The sequence below is a fragment of the Amphibalanus amphitrite genome, unplaced genomic scaffold (genome assembly GCF_019059575.1).
Source record: "Amphibalanus amphitrite isolate SeventyFive unplaced genomic scaffold, NRLGWU_Aamphi_draft 000091F_arrow, whole genome shotgun sequence".
Classification (NCBI taxonomy): domain Eukaryota; kingdom Metazoa; phylum Arthropoda; class Thecostraca; order Balanomorpha; family Balanidae; genus Amphibalanus; species Amphibalanus amphitrite.
The window spans coordinates 133,387-152,500 of NW_024881587.1; the positions used below are offsets into that span (position 1 = coordinate 133,387).

The following is a 19,114-nucleotide window of genomic DNA, read 5'->3' on the forward strand; positions in this document are numbered from 1 at the left end:
ACGAGATGCGCACATCATGTTGCGATAAGGCAAAACAATCCCGGAACCGGGCTTCGATCCACAGGTCATTCCAAATGGCACCACGTGTCTCAAGTGTGGAACCATGTGTCATTTCTCTGGGAACCATAGCTGGTTCACGGACGATCCGGCGGCCCAGCCTCTGTCCAAATGTGGGACGCCGCGGCCGTCGATAAACCGACTGCCCGGCGCCGGCCGGTTCGGGACGGCTGGCACCAAACACTGCCCCGTCGGACGCCCATGAGCGGGCGCTCTGCTGATGGCTGTGGGACGGGGACGGGGGGGGGGGCTGTGATGATAACACAGATCTGACGATACCTCGGCCGGCTGCAGTACCACACTGACACTGCTGTGGCTGAGATGACACTGACACAGGGTGTAACTGACATGGCACTGACACAGGGTGTAACTGACATGACACCTCGGTTGTAATGACCCGACAGCAGCGTCAACCGCGGAACGTTCGGCTGTGTGCCATCGAAAGTACATATGGACATATACAGTATACCCTGTAGTGCAAACGCTGTGCTTGATGGATGTGTGAGATAGCACGGCGTCGAGTACCCAGAAGTACCGCGGACAAACGAGACAGCAGCGGTCAATGACCTTTCTTTGTGGAAGCCAGAGACATGACAGATGTAAGCATGCATACTGTATGCTCGTATGTGTAGAAAATCACACACTGTTGGAATACATCATGCAGATGGTAATGCCACGGAATATATAGTCTACGACATATATTCCGTATATGTCGTAGACTATATATTCCGTGGTAATGCAATAATTAAAGGATGGTGCATTATGTCGCTCAATGTTCGGCATTTTAAACATCGGAAAGTTCCGAAGAAAAAAGTCAATTAGATATCGAAAACCTTCTTTCCATTGGAGGTAACATAAAGGGATGAGGGTTTTAGGATAACCCAGTCGGAGCAACAATCATTCAAAGTCAAAGAATATTTCACGTTTACAAGGATACATTGTATTGTTACCCATAACACAATCCGCTAGAATATTACCCATACATCGCCTCTGGTACGGCGCTACGGTCACAGCACGTGGCTCGTAAGTACCGAACGTTTCGCCGCTCCCAATATGAACACAGCTGAGTACCAAAACAAACAACCCGTCTATCGCACGAGCATAAAGCCATACCACGCATGCTACGAGTAAAATGGAAATATACCCTCTAGGCCACACTGCTACAAAAACAGACAGCAAATACAGATATAAGAGTATAACCAGAGTATATCGGAGAGAACTAGCCTATGCTCCTGAATTAGCCGAGTGGACCCTGTTTCCCGTATGATATGGACACAGAACTAAAAACAAATCCGTGTAAAATATACGTTAAATAGCATTCATAGAGAGCAGGTACACATACGATAACCGAGAACATGTGGGCCAATTATTATGTTTTGATTAACATGATATAGTAGCAGCAGTAAATGACCATCATGCTACACCCATGTTTACACCATTAACTCGCGTTCCTAAAATTCCAAGCATAGCTAGTTCACGTGCGGTGACGCCATATTGGCTAATCATTCACGTGAAAACATCGGCTGGATGTGCCAACCAGTCAGTATGAAATGCACCAGCAGCCTGCCATGTACACAGATGACGTCATTAGCAGAGGTCGGACATGCGATGAAGGCCACTGGCTGCTGTGGTGACACGCCGCGGCTGGCACACAGATACAAACACAGGTGGCCGAGCAACAGAGGACTGCCTTTTTCGATACATTTAGGGTGTTCCACTGAACTCTAATATTCACTCCAAGACTTATTGTCGTTCAAGCAATTTACGCCTCAATAAAAAGACTCAACCAACAAAGGCAATCGCATTGTCCCGACTTGCCTAATCTCACTGTTGATACAGCACACATCCATTTTTACAGCCAAGTTATAATGATTTTTATTGTCTGTGAAACTTGGAGTGAATATTTATCTTAAATGGAACAAAATCAAGACAGCATAAGGACATCAGTTGTAAGGATTAGCAATACAAAATGAGTTTAAGTACATTTCATCAATGGGCGCATATAAAACTTCGCAGGTAAGCATATGATTTTGAGAGACCAACAGATGTGGGAAAAACGTTAACATGCTGTGTAAAAGTACGCTACCATAACTTTCAATAAAATTTCAAGCACATTTCATTATTTACATATACAGCTACGTTAAAATACGTTAGAATAATAACGCACAAATATAAGGCAAGCCTGGTAAAAAGAAAGCACGCAGTTTAAGTGACCCCATCCTGCTATACGAACCATTGGGGGAAAGCGCCTCAAGATACAATTGCCATCACCAAGTAACGTTTCCAGTTTCCAGTGCCCGACACGACTTAACGATCACGCGGCGTCCTCCTTTCACAGTGTGGCACAGTACTACCACTATAGCTATGTGATAAAAAAGGCCCACGGGCGTTGACTCTCAGCGACAACAGCCGTCACATGGCACTAGGGCTAGACCCCAATAATTGGGCCCTAGGGGGTTACATTCAGAGGGAATGTCTCGGTGCAACGTGCGCCGGAAACTGAAGCCACGGGGAGGCGGACATGCTCCTGCACTAACTTTAGATCGGGAATTTCTCTAATAAAACGCTTGAAAACGCACCATTCCGCTTGAAGGGCTTGGAGTGGAGATGGTGCCATACTTTTAATGCGAATTCTTATCTACCAATCACGACGCTACTAAATGTTGATGAATCCACTCCGTACCAATCGCATGGCTTAGGATAAAATGACCCTAAGAGAAAGCCATCGGAATGCGGGAATAAATCAACGGAATGCAAGATCTGAGAACTGTGCCACTAAAGCACAGCTGCCCTAAAAGTCTCCTCACAGCACATCTTGTTGAACCACACGGCAATCTAACCACATCGCTAATAACACTAGAATCGTTTTGATTTCATTACTTAGCCACTGATAAAGCAGGTGCAGACGGGACTGATTCCATTCAGCCGAGAGAAGCTGAGCATTAATGCTATGTGATGGTGATGCTGGCACTCAAATTGACGCCGTCTTCTGCAACCTTCCGCATACGAATCGATTACCGGAGACAGGGGCTCCATCATTCAACACCAAAATTTCTGTAGCATTACTACTCAAGGTCTCTCTTATATCGACGCGCATCCCCGCGAATTCCCTTCTTTTACAGATCACTCCACCGAACCGGCTTCGCGGGACTCCCACAGCACCCGCCGCCGGTGCCGTCTTACCTAGTGGTCGGACCCATCTCCTACTGAAGCACTAGCTCCGCTACATGCCCCTCCGGCAGGACTGACCACCTAATTGCTCAGTCTTGCTCATCCAATATCCATAAGAAGCGCCGCCACTACTCCGTGGTTTCCCAATGGGACTGACCGCCTATTGAAGCACCATCAGGATCATCCGGTGGGACTGACCGCCTGCCGTGCCGCCGCCGGGCCGGGCCGGGCCGTCAGCCCAGCATGAGGCCGTGGTTCTTGCTGAGCCGCTTCCTGGCGCGGTCGTCGACACGCGAGAGCGGCCCGTTGACCACGGGCAGGCCGGTCTGGAGTCCCGAGGTGCGCTGCTGATAGTACGTCTCGGTGGAGCCGCTCCGCTGAGCCAGGAGAACGTCCGACGGCGTCCTGCCGCCGGCGGAACGAGGTGGCCATTAGACAGAGCCGGGTACAGAGTCTACAGAGTACAGAGTACAGAGTACAGAGTACAGAGTACAGAGACAGAGTCTGTATTAATGGCAGACTCACATACGTCAGTATTAAGTTTGTCAGTCATGCATTTTTACAGTCTTTAGTTAAAAATTTCTTAGTGATAAGAACCGCTTGCTAGATTATACACACAGCACGAGGTACCACGAGGCGGAGCAGGCAAACAACTGGCAAAGGACAGTCCTGGCGCAAGTGAGCAGCCCCGCCCCTCCGCCGATACACGCATTCTATCTCCATTCCCTCTCTCCCCGTCCTTCCACTACTCTCCCCCATCCTCTGACTAGGCTTCCCCCAGCCTGTATCATCGTGTCAGCAGAGCCGCCCCGGCCTCACCTGATGCGGCAGTCGGCCAGCCGGCCGGCCAGCAGGTCGGCGTGCACCATCTGTACGAGGTGCGAGTCGAGCCGCGTGGCGCCCTCTGACTCCAGCTGGCGGCCGGGACCGGCGGCGGGCGCGGCGGACCCGTCGCCGCCGGCGGCCGGCCGCTCGCGTACGGACACGTAGCTGTAGTGCTGGCCGTGGAAGGACGGGATCGAGCGGTAGCTGCGCAGCATCGTCTCCAGCTCCAGCAGGCCGGCCCCGGTCACGTGGTTCTGCGGGGGAGGAGATAGCGGTGTTATTGTGATGCTGGTACGCGATAAAGCTCTGGTGGAAGCCGGAAGGCAATCAAGTTAGCCTTGACGAGGACCTGTTTATCCCTTGGCATCCCGTTGTATGTAATTCTGAAGTTCTGAACATAAAAAACAAGTCTAACATGAGCGGTGCAGCATCGTTCTAGAAATGTGTGTTGTCTCCTGCGCATTCAGAGACTGATCTGGAATCACAAAGCTATCGACATGCGGCCTCTAGCATTCGCTGTCACGCTCACACAGCTGTCATCACACATCCTCCGGTCGGCTCCGACGGCCGCTATCTGCGACTCACCAGGTGCTGCACGGTACCGCGCAGGGCGGCGCCGCGCGGCGGCTCCAGCAGCACGTGACAGCGCAGTTTACCGATGGCGTGTGTGTAGAGCAGCGCCGCGACGAGCGGCTCGTCGGCCGGCAGCTGCGGAGTGCCGCCGTCCGGCAGCTGCGCCGCCAGCTGGCGCGGCCGCCAGCTCAGCTCCTCGCCGTCGCTGTAGAAGCGGCGTCCGACGGGCCGGCCGCGCGGCGAGCCGGCCGGCCGCGAGCTCTCGGAGAAGTAGCCGGCCGGCGCGCCGCGCACCGGTCGCCAGGGGGGACCGCGAGCCGACGGCGAGGGCGGCGGCGCGACGCCGGCCGGCTCTGCGACCGCCAGCCGCGGCGTGTACAGCCGGTTGGAGCGGGGGATACCGAAGCTGTATGGGTTGGCCGAGACGGCCGTGAACGCCGGCTGGTTGTCCGGCAGCGACGCCTGCAGCTTGCGCACCTCGTCGCGGTAGAGGTCCGGCTGGCGGCGCTTCAGGTAGGCCAGGTTGGAGAACGGCTCTGGCACGTCCAGCTCGGTGAGGCTGCGGCGCGGCCGGCGGCTGGCGCGCGACCGCCGCCGCAGCTGGCGCACCGGAATCTCGTCGAGCGCCGGCGGCGGCGGCGGCTCGGCGCGCGCGCACTCGGCCGACAGCGCCTGCAGCGCCAGCGCGCTGATCCGGTGCCGCACGGCCGCCGGAGACTCGGACTCCATCGGGTCCGGCTCGGCGGGCCCGGACGGCGCGGCGGCCTCCGGCGAGCCCGCCGGCACCGGCCGTTTGTCCGGCGACTGTCGCCGGCGGCGGCGGCGGCGCCGGACCGCGTCCGGCCGGTTCTCCTTCCCCGGCCTGGCGTCGGCGCCGCCCTCCTGCGCTGAGCTGGTGACGGAGGCGGCGCCGCTGCCCCCGCCGGTCCCCTCTGTAGCCTCGTCAATGGCCACGAGCGGCGGTAGGTCGGAGGGCGAGGAGGAGGGCGGAAACTGTGGGCAAACGCACACAGGTGTCGGCGAGGGTAGAGCGAGCGTGACCCAGGGGAGTAGCTCGGTAGTGTTAATGTGAAGCTACATCAGCATAGACTCAAGGGAAACAATGTACGTGACGTGGGCCTATCCCTCTCAACATATATCATAATCGAGTAACGTCGCACAGTTATTATTAGAGGAATTAGTGGCAATTCCCTAGCGTTGATAACCATGAAGCGTCACAAGGAAAACCGTGAAAACAAACCTCTTATTCTAAGTACTTATGTACGTGTGACTACCACCCAACTATCAGCCCACCATTATCAGCCCACTGCTAGTGCTATCCACCTCTGACTAAACAAACGGCGGACACCGCGTCCACACCGCGACCCATTTCGGCCGGCGATGCCACCCACCTCCTCGGATTGGACCCAGCGTTTCTCGGCGCCCGCCCTCAGCCCCGTGGCCAGCGCGCCGCCCAGGTGCACCCGCGCCAGCAGCGTGCCGGGCGGCATCACAAAGTCCACGTCGGCCAGGTCAAAGGCGTCCTGGAACCGGCACAGACACCGAATCGTTACATGCTATTCGATTTCGAGATAAGAACAGGTTAGACGGACAATTGACGGTACGTTCAGTGAATGAGACGGACAGCCTGCAGCTGACCTAAATCTTACAGACTATTGTTTACAACGAGTTTGAGCTACTATCTAATCTAAGAGACCGGTTATCCGAGCTGTAACCTATATGAGTAGCGCGGTTCGTGCGGTCGCCACCCTTTGAGTGGTTCTTCCTTACCCCTGGCAGCCGGTGAATGTGGACGAGAGCCTCGAGCACCTCCTCGATGTCGTCATTCGAAACAACCCTGCAGCAGATACATCAATATCAAATAAGGACGTTAATCGCCTAACGTCTTCAGCAAACATGATCGTGTGAAACATGTCGGCTTAACCCTCGCCCCGTTGGGGGGGCCATTTTGGCCCCCCCCCCCCCTGTGGTTTTTCCTGAATAGCAGGAAAACGGCGGCGCGCAGCGCCGCCAAATTTTCAGCACCTTCCCGGGCATCAATTTGACACCTTCACACCAAATTTCAAGTCTTAGGTCACCTTAGGTCAGGAGTTATTGAGGTCAAACTGAGGTCATGTTCGAGCAAAAATGAGCAAAAAACATGCAATCTTGAAACGCTCACCAAATCTACAGTTATCAAGCAAATTTAAAGTTCTTTATATGGTCTAGTAGACAAAAAGCGGCGCTACAAAACTGCTATCTCGGATTTTCAAAATTTTTGGTTTTTGACCAAAAAAATTCAAAAAACTGATTTTTTTTTAGAAAAACTCGAAAAAATCCAAAATTTTTCCGAATTTCGAAAAAAACCGGAATATATGTGATAGTCCCAGCGCTCTTCTATATACATACCAAATTTCAGATCGATATCTCGTTTTTTGGCCAAGTTATAGCGAAAAAAACTGTTCAAAAATGATGACGTCAAATTTTTGAACTCAATTTTTTTTTGCGATTCTAGACCACGTACGGCAAAACAAAGACCACCATTGAACTCCCCGTGACGAGCTGCATCGATTCGGTACCCATTTTATGCAAAAATATCAACTTTGAATTTGGACCTAATTTGACCTGACCTTGACCTGACCTTGACCTGATTTTGACCAAAACGTGACCTATGCTGGCCCCAAAGGCTGCCTCACCCACATAATCGCATTTGTCATGTAAAATGGACCATAAAACATGTATCACACGACACTTTCATATTGTGACCCCTCCGTGACCTGACCTCTGTGACCTGACCTGGTATCAGTGACCTCAAATAGCAAAATATGTGTTTGAAGAACATTTCCCCATCGATGATTTTCAATGAAATGCATTTTACTCGATTTTACAACGCATTTCTTGAAATGCTTGTAAACGGTGAAAATTGGACCTTTGACCTGACCTGTGACGTCATCGGTTTGACCTAGGTCAATAAAATTGGGTCACAAGGTAGTTCCCCGTTGGGGCTATCCAACGCCGTTTACCGCTTGTCGCTATGTTGCGTGGTTCTCGAGATCTTAGGGGGGGGGGCCAAAATGGCCCCCCCTCCCAACCGGGCGCGTTGCTCGGCAGAGCCCAACGGGGCGCGGGTTAAAGTGCACTACAAGTGGACATAACAAGTAAATAAGCCAAAACATCACACGCATGAGATAAATCATGCAGTCGGTTCGCCCCCATCATTCCGGGTACCGGGCAGTGGAGAGTTGCTTACTTGGCGTCCCAGCAGAGGGTGCAGCTCAGCACCCCCGGCAGCCGCAGCGCCGCGCTCTGAACGTCAGACAACTGCTGCGCTATGAAGTCGTCCTTCTGAGAACGGACAGCGCGCGGAGGCACGACTGAGACACGGCGCGCCGAACTACCACCACACGGTGCACACACACAGACACACGGGCAAACAGACACACGGAGCGGGCAGAACGGCAGCCGACGGCTACGGCAGGCGTACAATCAGGCTCTGACATATCAGACGAGGATCAACTGGTGGACGAAAGACAACATCAACGAGACGGTCTATATGATTATGGACCGATACTGAATGCAGCCAACTGATCTAACATTGACCAGCACCATGCATTAATTTAATCATTGGAAATAATTCGCACTGCGTGAAAACCTAGTGACAAGAAGAACGTCATTGAGCGCAAGCAAATAAGTACGTTGAACCAGCCCATTATTTCGCCACCATGCTTATCTAGCTAAATCTACACAAAACCTTATTCTGAATGTGAAGTTGTTTGTTTCAGCTGACCTATGAAAGCCACCAGATGCTCCATTTAGATACCAACGTACAATGCTTCTCAGTCCTCACCGGTGATTCTCGGGCGCCCGACACCGCTGCCTTACCCATCGTACTACCGTCGGGGGGGGGGGGGGGGGAGTTGGGCGCCCGGACTACAGTGGTCATCGGCGGTACTACCGTCGTGCCGCCACCCACCTGGGCCCAGTCGAGTCGCGGCACCACGTCCAGGACGCGCTCGAGCGGCGGCTGGCCGCCGGCGGCCGCCAGCAGCGGGCCCAGCGTGCGCGCCAGCCGGCGGCGCAGCACGCCGCGGTCGCCGCCGGCCGCCGCCAGCAGCGCCGACAGGCTGCCGTGCAGCAGCCGCAGCGCCTGCCGCGTGCGCGTCAGCTGCGCGCGCGTCACGTACGGCTCGTCCTCGCCCGAGGTGTGCATCACCTGAGACAGAGAGCAGAGACACTGGGTTAGGGGTGTGCATCACCTGAGACAGAGAGCGGAAGGATCAGCTGAAGAGGCACTCGCTGTGGAACGTTCGGTGCGACAGTGTATTCAGCGTGAGCTAAACTGGTAGAGATAAAATATCTAGTAGGTAAAGGAACACATAAGACACCCAATGAGAATTATTTAACGCACCGATCCAGAGCGAGTCATATTTCAGTTGTTCAGCTGTCCTTGCATTCACAGCTTATCAAGAGGGAAGGCACATAACATTTATTTGAAAGCCTGTTTCCAGCACCTTGACTCCTCCATATCCGAGTGCTTACCCAGACAAAGTTGCTTTCTCTGTGCAGGACAAACTGGCCGTGCCGGAGGCGGATCAGCCGCGGGAAGGTGGCCATGTCCTTCTCAGTGAAGAAGGCGGTGCCCATCAGCTGGCAGACGAGGTGGAGCGCCGCGCTGTCCACGATGGCCGCGCCGTCCGCGTCCACCTCGCCGGAGAGATCCTGCACCACGTCGCCGCCGCCGCCGCCGCAGCGCAGGAAACAGATGGCCTCGGCCGGGTCGTCCTCCTCGCGCGTGCAGCACGTCGTGTCGTAGATGAACATCATCCTGCCGTACCTGCGGCAGTCCGCACCACCGTCACCGGGGCTGCACTGGTCAATGGTCATCCTACCGTTCCTACAGCAGTTCCGCACCACCGTCACTGGGGCTGCACTGGAGGCGAACCGAGCGTATTGCCGATCCTGGTGACAGCTGGTGATGATAATAACGTGGTAATGGAGAAAAAAAAATCATCAGGGCATGCTAGGAAGCTACAGTTTGGCTGTTTATTGAAGTGGTATCTACTTGTAAAGGCAGCACAATTATCAGCAGCAAAAAAAGGTTAGACAATTTACTTGAACACATTTTGGGAATGGCAACACAGGGAAAAGCATACATATGCCCTTAAATATGCCTTATTTTGGATACCACAATGTTTTGTCTCACCTTAAAACTTCATCCATTTTGGATATATGAAGGAGAAATAAAATGCTACTTCTTCAAGCTAGCAAACTTCACAAGTATCTTCGGACTAAATGAACATTGTTAAGCCTTGCATTGTTAAGTGCTTCATTCAAAACAGATTTCAATGCTCCTGAAGTGTAGCAACACTTGCAAAATGCAGATGAAACTGAAATTTCCAAGAAAGCCTGAATATTAGAGGGGCTGTGCCATGTAAACTCATCATTCACACATAAAGAAAACCAATGAAGACACACTCAGCTTCTCAGGTTAGTACACAGTAGTCAACTACAGAATGATGTTCCACTCCTCAGAAGCTATCAGTTGACCGGAGCGCTAAGTTGTGCCGTTTATCACGCAATTAAGCGTGTCGATTGTGAGCATTGGGACAAAGCCATAATTTGTGAACTCAGCCCGTGTGATGCGGCACAGCCTACCACTCCAGGCAAATAATTGCCTGTGAAAAGTGGAACATCATTCTGTAGTCGACTACATAGTGATCAAGACGGAAGCTCTAAGCTCTAAAAAGATGGCTTCTGTCCAAGATCGCTTCTGCCACGTCCTGGGTGTCAGAAGAAACAATCACCCGGAATGCCGGTCCCGTAGCTCAGTCGGTAGAGCGTTGGACTCCTCGTGGTGAGAGCACGCGTTCCCGGTTACAACAACGGTTCGAAGCGCGACGGGCGCTTGACGTTTATGGGCCTCCTGACAGGTAGGGTTGCGGTTGGTGGCACGCCTTAGCCAGGCGAAGTCAGTTGAGGGGACCGGCCGTGCGTGGCTATGTGCGCACGCTAAACATTGGACTCCAAATTCTGCCATAGAACCGGAATTGCGCGATCGCAGGGTAGAGGGCAAGGCCAACGGAACAAGCTTCGCTTAGCGTGGGCTCTGTCCTTTTGAATCTTTCTGTTCAAAAGGTTCGGACTTCAGACTAAATTTATAAAAAAACAAATTTTATTTTTAGCAAACCCAAATTGCTGAAAAATGGGAATGCAGTGCTGCCACTTCGACCATTTCCAAGGGGGACCAGAGAACCATTTAGGTCCACGACAACCAGCCAAGATCCAGTTCATTCCAGCCATACACTCCTTGATAAGTCAGGTTACCTCATATGGAGAGGGCAGCCCATATTTTTACACATCAATCATGTGCTGCTATATATTCTGGCAGAAGTGAACTAATAGATAAATCTCATCAGCAGATGCAGTTGGCTGGCATACACCCTTCTGTCTTGTATGGACTAAGGAATGATGCCACTTCATGGCTCTTGACAAAAAAAGACACTTGGCAGACAAAGAAGTCAAAACTGTGTATGGACACCGGCTCTAATATTCACAGGACACTGACACAGGACACATTCAGTTCAATCAACAACCGAGGAGGCTATAGTTAGAGACATGCAGATGCATCTCAAATCCATCCATCCATCAATCCTGACAGATGTCATGCATGCGAGTAAGTACAAAGTACATTGCTGATCCAGAGATTCACTCTATTTCATGACACAGGATCTAGATCCTAGGATTCCTTTTCCTCAAATATACTTTCAGAGGGGCTACCTAAGTCCTAAATTATTATGGGCAATGATAGGCTATTACATAAGTACTGTAGTTTCATTTTATAATGAACTGTATGACAATGAGCAGGCATATAAAATGCTGCATAGTCATTAGGCATAAGCATAGCACCTCTGTATACATGGACTGGACACAGAAAATCCGGCCATGACCACAACGGCCCTAAAAGTAAATGCTTATAACTCGAGAGTCAGTTCACCTACGACATCCATTTCTTCACCGCCGCATAGCCCCATTCATTGAAAATGATGGGGATCATCCGCCGAACCGATGCGGTGTAACGGGGGAGCACCAGCACGTGGCGCGTGAGAGATGTCTATGAAAATGGCGTGACAGTATCTCGGGAACGGCTGGACCGAATGAGTTCAGATTTGGCACCCAGCTAGGTATAACACACCTGCCAATAACGCATGTCCCAATTTTGAGGTGCCGATGCACGTGAGCACGTGCACACCCCTTTTTTGTATCTCAGAAACTACTCGTCCGATTTCGCTGAAATTTTGTATACAGGCAACAGCCTAACAACCATTGCTGGTTGACACCTCAAGCAAGGGGTGCGACTGCACGTGCGCACGTGCACACCCCTTGTTCATATCTTGGAAACTAGCCGCCCGATTTAGCTGAAATTTTGCATATATCCAAGTGTCTTATAACCATTGCTGGTGTTCGTCTCAATGTTAAGGTGCCGCTGCACGTGCGCACGTGCGCACCCCTCCATTATATCTCGGAGCTAAACAGTCCCATTTCGTTGAAACTTTGAATACAACCATGGTCCCCACAACTACCGCTTATTCACACCTGAATAGTTGATATCATAACTAAAAATAACAACAAACGACTCAAAACTGTTGATCGTGTAATCCAACAGATTCTGATCGTTGTAATTGTATGCGGATAAATATCCGGTAGTTGGTGAGCATTTGAGCTAATTTCCTATGCTGTTGTATTCTAGGATACTTGTTCTCAAAAACAGTATTAAGAGAAAAAACGTTAAATCGCTTTTATTGCTCTGAAAGGGGATAAAAGTGCAACGCTCATGACGGACCGTCTTAAATAAATTCGTCCTAATGACGGCGACGGAAAAGAGCACGTGACTTTCTGTAAAGTATCATTAGCATTATTCCCAGACCTACGTGTTTTGTCATAAAATAGGCATGAAACTGGAATTGTACATTTAAGTTTCACTTTTAAGTGTTTCATATTGAGGACTTATCATTAGTTTCGGTTGAAAAATTGGTGTCGGTGTGCATATACAAACTGATACGTTATTAGATGTCACAAGTAGAAGATTATTTGTTAAACAATTGTTCGTTTTTTAGCTGCATTTTGGAGAAGACCATTTACCTACAAGATCCCACAGGAAGTGCAAGCAAACGTTCCTGATTGACGCATCGTTACATCTATACACTGTGGTTCCATCCACCCTTAGCCAGATCTTTCCCAGCGTGAGTAATGCTTTATAGCTTGCTTCATTTTTATTTGTCTTTGCTGCTTTTTCTCTGGTATGTTTGCTCGCCAAAGTCGGTATTCAATAAACCAGATTAGTTACTGCACTGCCTACCATGCTTGGAAGGCATGCTCGTAGACAAGATAATCAATGTCATCGAATTCGAATCAATCTATTTGTGAGTGTCATTGATCAAACTATAAAATAGCAATCTTGACGCATTTACATTCATTATTACTTTTAAGTCGTTTGCTTCTCAATGCAGGTGTGCTTGTAGGACGTAGGTTAAAATCAAGTATCACTGTGTAAAGGCAGTTTTGCAATACATAAATCTATCCGAAACCTTACTTTTGCAAACACATTTACTTGTTCTTGTCATGCTATCGTAATGACTTTGCGGATCATGCTTGGCGAGGGCCGCTTGTTCTTAAAAGTAAAAGATTACCGCTAAGCACACATTATCCTATAAAGTGTGACCGACATACTTTTTTCTCTATTTCTTTCAGTGACGCCACTCACAGAGATAGTCAACGAGCCGCCAACGAACAATGCCCCAGGGATAGCACATCATCGAAATGCCAACTCCAGGAGCAGCAGCAGTCGCCGACATGATGTAGGAGGGAAAATTTATCAGCAGTGTTCGGTGCTTGCTGAAGAGTACAGTGACCTTAAGCACCATTTGGCACAGTAAGGCTGATACAGCCTTTGCTCCCGAGTGTAGCCCACGATGCAGCTCCACAGGCTGACCGGATGCGGAGAATCATTGCCTACAGCGTCGTTCATCGGGATGCGTGGACGGAACACTGGAGCACGCAGCCGCTGTCCTAACGATCCCGTTCTCCACCATCTGGCTGGTCCAGCGGTAGCTGCGTGCGACTGTCAGCTGACCGCTGCATAGCCCCACACAGGCCGTAGTAGCAGGGATCGAGCCGGCTCCGGTCGCCGCCCAGCAAACTATTCTGCCGGCCAAGGTCCTCACCGAGTTGGAAGCGCTGCGGCCCAAGTGTAGCGCCTGACGGCTGACGGCAGCACAATACAGCTGCAATAGGCCCCAGCCCACTGTGGACTCGCCGACAACGAGAGGGCGGACGCCCTGGCCAAGGAAGCGGCCGGGCTGTCCCAGCAGATGACCCCGGTTGACGTCCGCACCCTCACGCAGGTCGTTGCGCGGTCCACCAAGAAGAGGTGGCAGGCGGACTGGCCAGCTGGCTGGTATCGCACCGTCATGGGGGACCGCGCCCCCGCCCCGGGACGAGCCGCCACCAGGTAGGAGGCTGTTGATATCCGCCAGCTCCGGTCGGGTCACTGGAGACGATCAGAGCAGTAACTCCACCGGATTGGACGAAGATTAACGACCGAGTGCGCCCAATGCGAAGACAAAGAGTGTCCAGCGGGCCGCTGCCTGGTCTGCGGTGAACCAGCGGACACCCCGGCGCACGTGCTGCTCGAGTGCCCGTGCTTGTACATACGTCCCCGGCTCCGTGCGCTGGGAAACATCATCGGCGCGACCCACGACATCCAATGCGACGATGTGGTGGCGGCCTTGGCCACCGGCTACATGGCCCACAAGGGCCGTGTATCGGCTAAACTCTACCGCGTGTACTTTTCTGTCATCATTTTGACGAACACCCAGACCGCACAAGGGACACTGCATGATGATCCAGTTAAGCATCCAAGAGCTCAGTAGCCGTCAGCGCCATATGAATGGAGTGCCATCCCACTCCATCCTTCTTCTCATTTTCAATTTCATCCCACCGCCACCGGTGGTGGAACAGAAAGACTATGAGTGGCATGCACCAGCACTTATCCGTGGACATCCAACAGCTCTGTGTAAGCCATTACATTGTTGGGCATAGCCACTGTTGGGCTCTTGCTATTATTACAGCGGATTTCAAGGAACCTTTTCGAGAAGTGCAATAAGTGCTCGACCATTGGCGGGTCGGTGAGCCGTGTGACGCGGGAAAGCATGTACTCTCTAGCACATCTTTTTCGAGTGCCCTTTCTTCATGGGTGACTGATTGGGGGAAAAACGGCACCTCTTCCACCCGAACAAGTACCCAACAGCTCGTCCCGGGATTGGGCGGTTCAACAGTGAGCCAGTTTTCTCGAAATAAAAAATCGCACAGCTAATTGATAAAGCGTCCGCGAGTGAATCCTGCATTGTTGTTAGCTCTTTTGTTTGCTTTGCTGTTTGTCATGTAAAAATGCTACATCGTGCAGCTGACCGATGAGTGGGTATGTACAGTCACCAGCAGTTGCTACCCATCACCCTCGGACGGCGGGGGAGCAAGCTACCACCGCCCCTGCGAGACTAGCGCCGCCATGCGCCAAGAAGTGGAAACACCACGTGACTGAGGCCACGTGAGGGCACGGTCACGTGATGGAGGGGCGGAGCATAGTAGCTTTTGCGCCCGACACTAACTGAAATGCGGCGCTGTGATTGGGCGCCTTAGCATGAATGAAGCCCCGGCGCCAGAATCAGCCGTTCGCCTTATATGGAAAGTGAGCCTTTGCGTTTCACTGTTCTGTATTGGTTTGAGAGCCACGGCACCATACGAATTGTGAGCCCCTTTGAACGGGTCACCACCCGAGGCACTGGGTCGACGGCTGTGCCGGGCAAAGTCTAGCCTGGTGGGAGAGGTGGGCCAGGGAAAGTGCGATCGAGCAGCCACTGGGACGTGGATTGGTATTATCCAACCGCGACAAACGATGTCAGCAGCCTCTTCTCGTGTATATGACACGAAAAGCTAGACAGACAACGTGGGCAGTGTCCAGTCAAAAGCTACTAAACGATCCAGTTAAGAAGTTGGCGAGCTTGGCGAGGTAGCCAGACCAAATAAAAAGTTTTTTATTCGATTTTGGTTGACAAATGACATACAAGCCCGCTGTGATGGACCAAAAAAGGAGCTGAACAGTTCATACAACTTATAAAAAGCTCAACGGTTTAAAAATTCAAAAGTTAAATGTTAAAATTCGGCCTGCATGTTAACCCGCGCGGGGCTGGGGGGGGTAAATTTTACCCCCCTCGCGAATTTTTGCGATATCTCAAAAACGGCGGCGCGCAGCGCCGCCAAACTTTCAGTACCTTTTCTTACATCAATTTGACACGTTCCCTGAAAATTTGAGCGAAATCCGTCGGAAAATTTTTGAGAAATTGACGTTTTAGTGACGTCATGTTCGTCATTTTCGCCTCAAAAACGGCAAAAGTTCAAACGCCGCTAACATCTTCATTTTTAAAGGAATCAAGACGTAACAAAAAAGGTTATACGTAATTTTACTTTGTCTATCAAATGGCTATCTCGGTTTTTTGAAAATTTTGGATTTTGGCCTATTTTTTTCAAAAAACTGACTTTTTTGGAAAATCATTATAAAATCCAAAATTTTGAGTCTATCGAAAAAACCGGAATATATGTCAGAGACGTGGTCTATGTGCACCTACATACCAAATTTTAGAAGAATCGGTTCAAAAATGTGGGAGTTATTCAAAATTTTATGACGTCACGACACACACAATTTTTGAAAAATGACTTTTTTGGAAGTTCTAGACCTCGTACGGAAACAAAAATAGCACCATTCGATTCGCCGTGAAAAACTGCATCAGATAGACACCTTTTTAGGCCTTAACAACCAACTTCAAAATTTGACCTCACTTGACCTGACCTTGACCTGACCTCGACCTGAAATTCATCCAGAGGTGGTCCATATCACTTATTGAGTGTGCCTATTGAATTCTATGAGTAAAATGACCCATAAAACATGTGTCGCACATGCCCTTTCCTATATTTTGTTTTTTGGTGACCTGACCTGACCTGACCTGACCTTGACCTTGACCTCTGAATGATATTGTATGCAACGAATATTGTCTTGGTAGCCTAAGAACACGTTTTGGGCGATCAGTCTCAGTCCATGACTCCATTCTTCGGCAACTACGGTGCAAGGCCGATACTGTAGAAACTTGCAATTTGTACCCTTGACCTGACCTTGACCTTGACCTCAAACTTTAAATTAAGTACATGTTTGTAGTAGTTCGTGATGAGAGCTTTCGATTGGCGTTTGAATTTTCCAAATCGGACCGTTAGTTCGGGAGATAACAGGGGGGGGGGGTAAAATTTACCCCCCCCCCCAGCCCCGCGCGTTCGGCTGGAGACCCCAGCCCCGCGCGGGTTAACTGACTGTAACGCATTCCTTAGACTAAATCGGTGAAAAAATGCGACCTTTGACCTGACTTGTGGCGTCATGGGTTGCACCTAGGTCAACGAAACCTGGTAACAAGGTAGTTCCGTGGTGGGGCTATCGAACGCTCTTTGAATGTTCAAAATCGGTCGGTAACTTTCCGAGATCTCAAGTGGAAGGTGAAACGGCTGCACCACCCGATCAGGTGGTAGGGTCCGCCTATTAATAGCCCAAGGGGGCGCGGATTATTTATTCACTCATACAGTGTCATTTATTTTGAGAACACCTTTCTCACGCCATGACAGGCTCCTCTCGTAATAGAACGAGATGAGGAGAGTGTTTTCACGCCTCCTTATGCACGGCTCTAAGTGTCATTGAGCTATCAACTGTCAGCGGTTTTCGGACAATGAAGTTCTTTCTTAGTCCTTACTGAATCCAATTTTATTTCAAACGATTGTCACTGTGCTAGTTTTCTTCTTATACGTTTTTGAAAAAGCGCTGAAGAAGTCTTTGATAGACGAAACCGGTCCGCTTATTCTTTTTCTAATTGTTTTTTGAATATATTCGTAGACTACCGGCTCTTTACTACAAAATTTGAGAATGTTTGGTATTACTTTGACCCGAACGATGTGCAGCTGAATTTTCCCTCTTGAATGATTATGGACAGCTCGCGAAATTAACTTCAACCTAAACTACGACAAGCAGAAGAAAATCCGATACAAGCCTACCTCAATCCTCTCACCTTATTCAACCGTTGAAACGTTAAAGGCATTAATTCAGTCCGAGTCGCTATGTCGACCACCCGCGCCGTGCTGGGGGGAGGGGCGTTTTTACGCCCTTCCCCCTCAGGTTTTTCGCGAATATCTCAAAAACGGCGACGCGACGCGTAGCGTCATTCAAGGTCAGGTCACCAGGTAACGTCAAGTGACCTTACCTCAGAAAAAAATTCGAAAGCTCGCTGTAGCTACACCGACTGAGCGATCACTTTAAAACTCTCAGTAATTGCTTAGAGTAACAGTATGTATAAAATGGATACCTCGGATTTTTTATGTCTGTGGCCTAAGGTCAGGTCAATTTTGCGACTGCTCCATTAGGTATTAAGTCAATGGGAGAAAATTGAAATGCGCCTCTTTTGAACGAATTTCGTTCTACACCCTCTCAAACATCAGTCCATAGGTAAACATGACACACTGAATCGGAAAATTGCACCTGTGACCCCTGTGTGTGCCCCTGATGTCATTTTAGGACATAAAAGGTCTTCAACAGTTTTTTTTTTTTTACTTTTGACAGAGACGTGCTAGAGCGGTGAAAACACCGTTGATCTGAGGTCAAATTTGAGGTCAATCAGAGCGGTGCCCTCTGGGGGCTAATCCGTTGATCTGAGGTCAAATTTGAGAACATGGCGGCGAAAGAGCGTTAAAAGAGCTATCGAATGCGCTTTTCCGCGGCGCTGTAGCTCTATTGGTTCCCGAGTTAGCCGTCGGGTGTTCAAAATCGTTGAAATCAACAAAATTTGACCTTTGATGAACCCTGGTGACCTTACCTTTGCCCTGACCTTAAAATGACCGATTGTTTTCCTCCTTATTTTTGACGCTCTTTCGATTGCCGCTTACCGCGTGTCGCTACGTGGCCCAGGAGCTGAGTCAGACGGAGGGGCGTGAAACGCCCCCCCCCCCCCCAGCACTCGACGGAAAATTCATGCCACCAACACGGCGCGGGTTAATTGTTATGTTACTGTTAGCTAGCTCCTGTTGTAAGCTGTGGAGTCGTGGACCTGATCTTGAAGGAATTGGGGCTAACATTTTTATAGCAAACGTAAAAAAATGTTTAGTAGGTTGTGCAAAAAATAGCACCTCTTTTATGAAACATTTGCAAAACCTTCAACATCATCCCCAGACCCCATTAGTGCCGAGCTCCCAACGACGACCATAAAAGCGTCCCCATCCTGTCATAGGCGGTGGAACGGGGAGGGCACCGGGGCACCGTGCCCCCTTTGATTTTGGCATTTTAACATTAGCCCTATGAGCGTTGCATGGAAATAATAGGACCAAAAGTCGGCAGTGCTTGAAGGTGTTCCGCCGCTACTTCATCCCG

At 50.4% G+C, this 19,114-nt stretch overlaps 1 protein-coding gene across 1 annotated transcript; it reads right to left on the reverse strand.

Moving 5' to 3' along the window:
* Positions 1-974: 974 nt before the first annotated feature.
* LOC122380075 lies at positions 975-9,930 on the reverse strand. Its single transcript, XM_043362872.1, has 9 exons — positions 9,809-9,930; positions 9,145-9,439; positions 8,579-8,818; positions 7,856-7,950; positions 6,397-6,463; positions 6,018-6,149; positions 4,639-5,619; positions 4,048-4,307; positions 975-3,633 (listed from the first exon to the last, which is right to left on the reverse strand). The coding sequence occupies exons 1-9, from the start codon at positions 9,823-9,825 to the stop codon at positions 3,462-3,464; spliced, it is 2,259 nt and encodes a 752-aa protein (XP_043218807.1). The 5' UTR covers positions 9,826-9,930; the 3' UTR covers positions 975-3,461.
* Positions 9,931-19,114: the final 9,184 nt, after the last annotated feature.